This window comes from Penaeus chinensis, chromosome 22 (assembly GCF_019202785.1).
Source record: "Penaeus chinensis breed Huanghai No. 1 chromosome 22, ASM1920278v2, whole genome shotgun sequence".
Classification (NCBI taxonomy): domain Eukaryota; kingdom Metazoa; phylum Arthropoda; class Malacostraca; order Decapoda; family Penaeidae; genus Penaeus; species Penaeus chinensis.
Genome location: NC_061840.1, coordinates 18,792,944 through 18,802,943, shown reverse-complemented (window position 1 = coordinate 18,802,943; position 10,000 = coordinate 18,792,944). Strand labels below are relative to the sequence as shown.

Sequence of the window (10,000 nt, the reverse complement as noted above, 5' to 3'; positions counted from 1 at the left end):
CGACGATAATGAACGGGTTTAAATTCAGGCGGGCATTGCTCAAGCCAGTTCTGCTCGTGATAGCAAAGGGATGTATTAGCGTAAGAAGGGCCTAATGGGGATCCCATCGCTACGCCGTCTGTTTGACTGTATAAATAATAATCAAAAGTAAAAACCGAGTAATGGGGTGCAATCGTAAATAATTTTGTTAAAGTTATCTTTTGATAGGCCAGATTCACTGAGATGTGTGCAGTTTTGATTGTTGACTATTAAATCTGTGGTTTCATGAAGGTGAACATTAGTGATCAATGACTCATCGTCGAAACTTGCCATGGTGATGGATTGTTGAAGCTTAAGGGGTATAACTTAATTTACATAAGTAGTAGAATTTTCGTTTTTTTACTGGGTGGTGGTGAGAAGGCATTTGATAGGAACCTGAAATTTTGCAGTGTCATAGTTAAAAGTACCAATCAGAGAAAAAATGGGTCTTAGATTAATGTTAGGTTTATGAACTTTGGGGAGCCCATAAAGTAGACCAGGTCTGGAGCCAGAAGTCATAAGAAAATTATATGTATTTTCATTAATGGATGCTTTGATGGTACGGAGTACTCATTTTAACTTGTCTTCTAAGGTAAAATAGGTTACCTCAGTAGTGATTCGTTTGAATTTTGTATGGTCACTGAGAAAGTTCATGATTTTTTGTTTATAGTCACACTTGTTCAAATTGACAACACCCGACCTTTATCAGGTTTAGTAATTAGTATTGTTTTGTCCTTTTTGAGTGTCTGTAGAGGGAACAGAAGTGCCTCTGAATCACGTACCTGTTTAATATGTGTTGTTGGCTATCGTGGTGATATTGTTGGTAAAATTGCTAAAGTTTTTATAGATGTAGATTTTATGATTTTAAGATTATTACATAGTTTTTTCAAAATACATATAAAACTTGTGAAAGGTTACTTTAATTAGGGGCAAACTGTAATCTAAGCCAAGAGATAGAACATCTTTTTGTTCTTCCGTAAGAATTTTGTCCGAGAAATTGAATATAACCTTTTCCTTATTCACTTTCTTCTGAAGATCAATTCCAAGATTCAAAAGTTTTTTGTTATGGATGGTGTTATGGATAGTTTATTTAGAAATACACTACTACGTAGTTTATTTCTAAATTATCTTTGGTTAATCTGGAAATACAGATGAAGTCCAGTGAAGATAATGCAGGTTTTAACAGAGATACAGAGGCATTTAGCTTTTTAGTGGCTACAGTTTCTTTTTTAGTTTGCAAGGTAATCTCCCGGTTCAGATGTACACGGCACCAAGAGCGATAGATCTGGGTTAGGGGGTTATGAACACGGAAATTGACAAATTGGGTGTAACATCATAATTCTTAGATTAAGGAAACAGATGTATCTCTGCAACTTTTTTTTCGAGCGGTAGGAAAGCTTCTTCTGGAACTATTCACAAATATAAACTATATGCTGTTTTTTGGTTTTTTTTATCTCTTCTACACACTCAACACAATTTCATCACTGAAGTGTCAGCTCGACACCGTGTTTTGGTGTAAGACAGCTGCACCCAACCTCTTTCATTCCGTGGCCCCTGACCAATATATTATGATCGTTATGGGCCCGTTCAGTGACTGCCATCTTTTCAGATTGTGTTATTAATAGCTATGAATAGTGTCACGGTATCAAAAGTTATAGGACTTTATGGAAAAAATCCAGTTTATTGTTATGTGAGAGATAGTTCTACATAAAGGGGCAAGTTTTGCTTAACCCACACTCTGCCACACCCCTAACTGATGTCATCTCGCCTGTGGCACTCTACGTTTCAGCCCTGAGCTAAAGTAAACTCTCAGTGAACTAAGAATTTATGTTCAACGTTTTATTTAATAGGAAGGCAGGTCTTGCTGTACCCACTCTCTGCCATTCCCCTAACTTGATGTCATCATGCTTATGATATTCCTCATGTCAAGTTAATTTTACATATATATATATATATAATATATATATATGTATATATATATATATATATATATATAGGTTCATTTGTATATATGTATATATATATATTATATATATTTCACTGAATCCTGTTGTCTGATAACTTTACTGTTATTCAGTAAAACAGGCCCACTTTCCAGTTGAAAATATATATATACATATACAATACACACTAATAAACACGCACGCACATATACACACACACAATAGAAATCCGTCTGAAATATGGTTATCAATATCTGCCTACTCCCCTCCCCCCCATTAAACAAACAAACCATTTACAGATAATTATTATGATTATTTGTAACACTAAATTTGGCTTTATTGATATGCCTTTAAAACAATAATACGCGAATAAACATCCAGACATCTTTACAATTTTAACTTTACACCTTGATCTTGACACACACACACATATATATATATACCCATATATATAAACATATATATATATACATATATATATATATATATACATATATATATATGAATATGTATATATATATATATATATATATATATATATATATATATATATATATTGTACATACTAGATAGATAAACAGAGAAAGAAAGACTATTCAGTATTCATATAATATTAACCATGAATAAGAAAATGACAATCCATTTTACAGACCGTTTTCGATTCATCTACACTGTCTCCCTCCAACACGCAGGTAGACTCATCCACTACTACAAGCCCTACAAGGTTCCCGTGGACTCTTTGTGGTTGTTGTAGATGACTTCCTTCCAGGCGGAGTCCGGCCCGAACAGGTTCTTCTTCACTCTAATGCAGAGGCCGTTGGTTCGTCTCTCGTTTGGAATATTGACGTGGTGTTTTATCTGTGTGTCCGTGTGTAGGCGGTGACACAGCTCGCACAGACTCCCACCCACGCGCGGTTCCCAGAAGCCTCTCCACACGTGGTATCTGGTTACGAGACATCATTAGTTGACATAGGTTTGAAGGTCGATATTAAAATTAAGTGTTTGGTGTTACGTTGTTTTTTGCGAAGCTTTGGGATGTCTGTGATGTTGCAGTGAACTGAAATGGCATGCTTTCATGTACTCTACTCTAGAGCTTATGTGCCATTTGAGTCTGTTGCATTTTCTACCTCATAATACACCAACATGCATGTGATCTTTTCTGTTTTCTACCCTACACACTGGTAAGGGAATATGTCGCGATCAGTGAGCAGAGAATGATCTAAGAATCTTTGTAATATTCTGGTTTCCACTGTTTATCACTAAGCTGCATATATATATATATATATATGTATATATATGCATATGTATATATAAGTATATATATGTATATATGTATAGATAGATAGATATAGGTATAGACACACACACACATACACACACACACACACATACATATACACACATGCGAGAATGGATGTGGGGAGTGCAATGCGAACGGAGGAGAGAGGAGGTAGAAGAACGGAGTAGCAGTTGTGATTTGTGGAGAAAGTTGTGATTTGTGAAGAAGGTTGTGATTTGTGAAGAAAGTTGTGATTTGTGAAGAAGGTTGTGATTTGTGAAGGTGATTTGTGAAGAAAGTTGTTAATTGTATATAAAGTTGTGATTTGTGGAGAAAGTTGTAATTTGTGAAGGTGATTTGTGAAGAAAGTTGTGATTTGTGGAGAGTTGTGATTTGTGAAGAAAGGTGATTTGTGGAGAAAGTTGTGATTTGTGAAGAAGGTTGTGATTTGTGGAGAAAGTTGTAATTTGTGAAGAAAGTTGTGATTTGTGGAGAAAGTTGTGATTTGTGAAGAAAATTGTAATTTGTGAAGAAAGTTGATTTGTGGAGAAAGTTGCGATTTGTGAAGAAGGTTGTAATTTGTGGAGAGAGTTGTGATTTGTGGAGAAAGTTGATTTGCGGAGAAAGTTGTAATTTGTGAAGAAAGTTGTGATTTGTGGAGAAAGTTGTGATTTGTGAAGAAAGTTGTGATTTGTGAAGAAAGTTGATTTGTGAAGAAAGTTGTGATTTGTGAAGAAAGTTGTGATTTGTGAAGTTGTGATTTGTGAAGAAAGTTGTGATTTGTGAAGAAAGTTGTGATTTGTGAAGAAGGTTGTTATTTATGGAGAAAGTTGTGATTTGTGAAGAAAGTTGTGATTTGTGAAGAGTTGTGATTTGTGAAGAAAGTTGTGATTTGTGAAGAAGGTTGTTATTTATGGAGAAAGTTGTGATTTGTGAAGAAGGTTGTTATTTATGGAGAAAGTTGTGATTTGTGAAGAAGGTTGTTATTTATGGAGAAAGTTGTGATTTGTGAAGAAGGTTGTGATTTGTGGAGTTGATTTGTGGAGAAAGTTGTAATTTGTGAAGAAAGTTGTGATTTGTGGAGAAAGTTGTGATTTGTGAAAAAAGTTGTGATTTCTGAAGAAAGTTGATTTGTGGAGAAAGTTGTGATTTGTGAAGAAAGTTGATTTGTGGAGAAAGTTGTGATTTGTGAAGAAAGTTGTGATCTGTGAAGAAAGTTGATTTGTGGAGAAAGTTGATTTGTGGAGAAAGTTGTGATTTATGAAGAAAGTTGTGATTTGTGAAGCGACTTGTGAAGAAAGTTGTGATTTGTGGAGAAAGTTGATTTGTGGAGAAAGTTGTGATTTGTGAAGTGACTTGTGAAGAAAGTTGTGATTTGTGGAGGAAGTTGTAATTTGTGAAGAAAGTTGTGATTTGTGGAGAAAGTTGATTTGTGGAGAAAGTTGTGATTTGTGAAGAAAGTTGTGACTTGTGAAGAAGGTTGTGATTTATGGAGAAAGTTGTGATTTGTGGAGTTGATTTGTGGAGGAAGTTGTAATTTGTGAAGAAAGTTGTGATTTGTGGAGAAAGTTGATTTGTGGAGAAAGTTGTGATTTGTGAAGAAAGTTGTGATTTGTGGAGAAAGTTGTGATATGTGAAGAAAGTTGTGATTTGTGAAGAAAGTTGATTTGTGGAGAAAGTTGTGATTTGTGAAGAAAGTTGATTTGTGGAGAAAGTTGTGATTTGTGAATAAAGAAATTCCTTTGGTAGCGCCAGTGCTGCGAATATGGCGTAGTAGATTATAATTATGTCATAATTTATTATCTATCAAACTGACGCATGATAGTAAAGGCGTTCATTCATTCATCTTTTCTGAACTCCAGTGTGGCGAAGTGTGTAGACATCTAATCGTCCGTGAATTGTACGTATGTGTATACAGTGCTGCAGTGTCGTACGTACCTCATGGATTAGTATAGAATTTAGTTCTTTCCATATTATCCTATTGCCTATTGACTTCGATTAGGCATTCTGTGCTTACTACTAATGGTAATCCTCAAACGGGCTTGCTGTGCTTCTATGGGATTTGTTTTAACTGTTAAACTTACAAGTGAATCCCTAAGCACAGAACTGATTTACAGATAATGTTTTCCCGAATATCTGTGTTTCCCTTTCTCCCTGCCATGAATTGGCCAGTCCGCTTGTGGAAGGAGAGGTCTGCTCTGTTGTGCACATAGAGCTTTGTGTAAGATGCCACGGCAAATGTCTCCTTCCTGGGGCGATGCCAACACGAGACTGAACCAAAGCGCATCACGAACAACACGTACTTGCCATAAGCGACAGGATCTTGGGTGAGTTTCAGGAGTAAGGCAGCCAACTCTTTCGGATGATATTTACGCGCATCAATGAAGGAATTTGGGGGCAAAAATCGGCTATAATTAGAGCCTGTAATAAGAAAGAAACGTTCATTATTTCATTGAAAAAATGCATATCCACAAACAGATGTGTCCTCCGATCAGAAGTTAAAATGCGAAAAGGTGCATGTTAGGATCAGGCTTCTGAAATCCGCCACTGCTGCAGAAACGATAATAAGTGTTAAAAATACCATAGCTTTTCATATCGTTGAATCTATCTTACGTTGGAAAATAAGGAATAAATTTTCTTTTCTTGTCTGGCACCATAAGTTTTAATTTAAGAGGATGAATGTAGATTAGTTCATTAAAAAAACAAAACAAAAAATAAACAAACCTATTCACAAACGGACTTCCCAAGCAATCAAACTGTTTAACAATAGTGTTGAACTTACCAGCTGTTTCCCTCGCGACGTATAAACAAAACCCAATATCTACACGTCGTTCTACAATACTTTCACTTCAACGTCCACTAACCTCCCCAAACCACCGGAACAAGGTTGTATTTCAAGGGATTGTAAAGTTTCTCTGTAATGTATTGGTCGCACAGGTTGTTTTCCATAGCCATGTAGAAATGATAGTCTTTCAAAACCTCGACCCAGCAGTCAGGTTTCAGCGGGTGCCTAGTCTTGCACACTTGGGAACCGCAAGTACCGTACCTGTAAACACACCAAGTTGATTGCTTATTATGAGAAATGGATATATATGAACTAAATCAAGGGTTCTTAACCTGGGGTCCATGGAAGGGTTTCAAGGCGTCCGTGAGAATCGGATAAAAATATACATTTATATTTTTTTCTGGATTGTTTATCGATATTTTATTGTGTTATACATGTATGAGAAACGTAAAGAATTATCAAACTTTTATTTAAAAGTTTAATAATACTTTTTTATCTTATAGATGTATAACATTATAAAATCTCAATAAATAAATGAATATTTCTGGAGAAGGGGCCCATAGCTTTCATCAGATTTTAAAGGATCTGTGACTGAAAAGGTAATGAACCATTGAACTAGATATTGCCTTAATGTTAAAAGAAAATACTGGTTGCATGTTTTAAGCGCGGGATAAACATTATGGATTTTATAATGTGATATACTACTAATATTTTATATGTAGCTAAATCTGCTTAGATAAATATTTTATGCCGAGAGTTTTAATGGTGTGGTGTTATATACCATGAAAGTATCTCCCTTTAGACTTGCTCGTTATTGTTTTTGTAGTTAATTCAAGACCAAAATTTAAAGAAATGAATATCTCGACCCACGGGACCCCTTTTTAGGCCCCCCCAAATTTTGAAATGCACACAACTGCTAATTCAAGCTTGTAACGCTAAAATTCAATCAGATGTATCTCTCTGCTACTGCCTTGCATTGAAAATTACCAAATGCTGCAAAGGAAACGGGGAAATCGGGAGACAGAGATTCCATTCACTCGTTTGTTTACAGACCAGACTCTTGGGCTGTCTGTCTGTTTGTCTGTCTTTTTAGTTATCTATCAATCTATCCCTCTATCTGTCTATCTACCAATCTATCTGTCTGTCTATCTTTCTGTCTATCAAGCTATTAATTAATGTATCTGTCTATCTGCATTCTCTGTATACAAAGTATGTGTGTGTAATGTACACTTTGTATATAGATAATTCAAAGAGATAGGAGATATAAATAGATAGGTTAATAGATAAAAAAGTTTATAACACACAGAAACACACACACACAGATACACACACACACACACAGAAACACACACACACGCACACACACACACAAGACACACAAACAATATATTTTGTGCGTGTGCGTGCATGTGTGTGGATCTGCGTGCGCTCGTCCCAAAACCATCCCCCAGTTAATATTAATTTCCCATATAAGAAGGTGCCTGCTTAAGAGAGTTTTTGTTACTTATTTGTGTATGTCAAACTATTTATATTTATATTAGCTTAGTAAACGGCATCGATATCAATATCAGTATTAATATTAATATCAATATCGCAATCACTATCTATATTCCTATCACCATCATCCCCATCCCCACCACCAACCCCATCATCCCCATCCCCACCACCAACCCCATCATCCCCATCCCCATCCCTACCACCAACCCCATCATCCCCATCCCCATCCCCACCACCAACCCCATCATCCCCATCCCCACCGCCAACACCAACCCCATCCCCATCCCCACCACCAACACCATTATCCCCATCACCACCACCACCATATTGTCTGTCCCCAAAAGCATCGATTCTCACATGTCGACTGGAATATGCTTGGCCAGCTCTCGCACATACTCCTCCCTCCTCGAAATGGTCGGGCAGTGGCCGGACATCCAAGCGACGATTTTCGATCTCCTGACGTAGCTTCTCCAGGAGGGTCCCATGACTTGCTCCAGCGTGGTGTTTCTGGCCAGCGCGTCCCGGTATTTGGCGAGGGCGGCCCTGTGGTTCTCGATCAGGTTTGGGCGCACGGGTCTGTGCATACAAGGGAGAGGGCAGTGGACGCTGAAGGTAAGTGGACGCTGAAGGTAAGTGGGCGTTAAAGTAGATGTTTAAGTGCTCATGTGTAGGATGCAAAAAAAAAAAAAAAAAAAAAAAAAGAGAAAAAAAAGAAGAAAAAGAAATATTAGAAAATATATATAAATAAAATAAATAATTATCAGTAATCAGATAATAAGATGGCAGGTTTATGTAGGTGCGTGAGGAAGAGAGATAAAAAGATAAAGATAGATAGAGATAGATAAATAGATAGATAGATAGATAGATAGATAGAGAGAGAGGGAGAGAGAAAGGGAGAGAGGGAGAGAGAGAGAGAGAGAGAGAAAGAGAAAGAGAGAGGTATAAAACCCCTGTGCCACTGTTTCCAATCCCCACCCCCTACATCACTACAAATACATTACTGGAGAGTAGTGTTCAGCGAGCGAAAATATCCGTAGAAGGCCACCACGTCGGCTCGCTCGTGGTAAGTCATCGTCCAGTTGATATAGTGACTCAGGTTGGAGGCGGAGAGTCTGGCTAAGGTACTCCCTGTCAGCGGCGCCTCCACCTCAGTCCACACCCACCGCTGCCAGGGCTTGCGAGTCTTCGGGAAGTTACCCTGGTGGAAGCTGAGGAATTGAGAAAGTTCGAGTTCAGGCATATTTCACCGAGAGAGGGAGGGAGGGAGAGAGAGAGAGAGAGAGAGAGAGAGAGAGAGAGAGAGAGAGAGAGAGAGAGAGAGAGAGAGAGAGAGAGAGAGAGGGAGGGAGGGAGGGAGGGAGGGGGGGAGTACCAGACTTGGTACTTTTGGGTGCGCGAAGTACAACTGGGACCACTTTAGGAAAATGTTAAATTTCTGGTATTGTTCTATTCTCGAGTTTGTAGCATCCCGTAACTCCTAACACTTTGATACATTGTTTCATGTTGTGTCATGGGTGCTACAAAACAAGATCAAATTTCACATGGAAAGATCAACAGAAAACTATATAAGTACTTAATATGCTGGTATGATTTTTTAATTACAATCAAAACAAAGTGGAAGCGTAAAATTAAAGGGAAAAAAACCCTGATTATTCTGTAACTTGCATTGTTTACAGAATTTACAGGCCATTATTTGCTGTGATAGGCTGTGGAAACTTTCAAATGTATTTTTCAGATCCAATCAAAACATTTTTTTTTCCTATTACATACATTGTTTTTCATATAAGAAGTGGAAGTTGCATGGGGTTTTGCATCTTATCGTTACCACCGCGAATGAGTTCCGTGTCCGAATTAGACATCTGAGTAATTCCAATGATTAATGATTAATTCTCTTATTGATTTAATCATATCAACAAATCAGGATACACAACCTTTATTTAAGACATCATCACATGATATGGTTCCAGCAACTGTCGTGACTGACTTCAAATTTTACCCATATTGAGTGAACGTGTATTTGCGTACCACTAAAAAGCCACAGAAACATTTTATGCACCTTCACAAGTGAATTTTGTATCAAGAAACTTAAAATATAATTCTAAATTGATGAAAATATAAATCCTTATCTCAGCCAATGTGAAATATATCTGAAAAATACCACGGACTGATTGGTTGGCCGGAGTATATCAAGGTAGAGGCATAAAACTTGATATGAACTAAAAAAAACGTATCAACGTTTCAACAATGAGTGTAAAGGGCGAACATGTACCAAAGTGTGCCAAAGTGTTAGGGGTTTCAGAGGTGCTACAAGAAAGACCTATAATCTAAAGACCTTTTTTGTAGCATTTCTGAAACACCTTTATCTCTACCTTGATACAAAGTGATACAATCCGGCTAGACAGTCAGAGAGAGATATTCTTTCAAATGTATTTCACATAGTCTCTCATAATGATTTATATCTTAATTAATTATGAATCG

General features: G+C 37.1%; 2 protein-coding genes across 2 annotated transcripts in view; both read right to left on the bottom strand.

Annotated features, from left to right (window-relative positions):
• Positions 1-1,619, bottom strand: part of LOC125036971 — a 9,719-nt gene extending 8,100 nt beyond the window's left edge. Inside the window, exons 1-2 of the mRNA XM_047629932.1 lie at positions 1,554-1,619; positions 1,168-1,303 (exon numbers count right to left, since the gene is read on the bottom strand). Coding sequence (XP_047485888.1) covers positions 1,168-1,303; positions 1,554-1,619 — 202 coding nt within the window. The remainder of the gene's footprint in view (positions 1-1,167; positions 1,304-1,553) is intronic.
• Positions 1,620-2,555: 936 nt separating this feature from the next.
• Positions 2,556-10,000, bottom strand: part of LOC125037179 (alpha-(1,3)-fucosyltransferase C-like) — a 13,819-nt gene continuing 6,374 nt past the window's right edge. The window contains exons 3-7 of the mRNA XM_047630216.1: positions 8,524-8,730; positions 7,880-8,098; positions 6,105-6,286; positions 5,544-5,661; positions 2,556-2,904 (exon numbers count right to left, since the gene is read on the bottom strand). Of these exons, the coding sequence (XP_047486172.1) occupies positions 2,679-2,904; positions 5,544-5,661; positions 6,105-6,286; positions 7,880-8,098; positions 8,524-8,730 (952 nt within the window). The 3' untranslated portion in view covers positions 2,556-2,678. The remainder of the gene's footprint in view (positions 2,905-5,543; positions 5,662-6,104; positions 6,287-7,879; positions 8,099-8,523; positions 8,731-10,000) is intronic.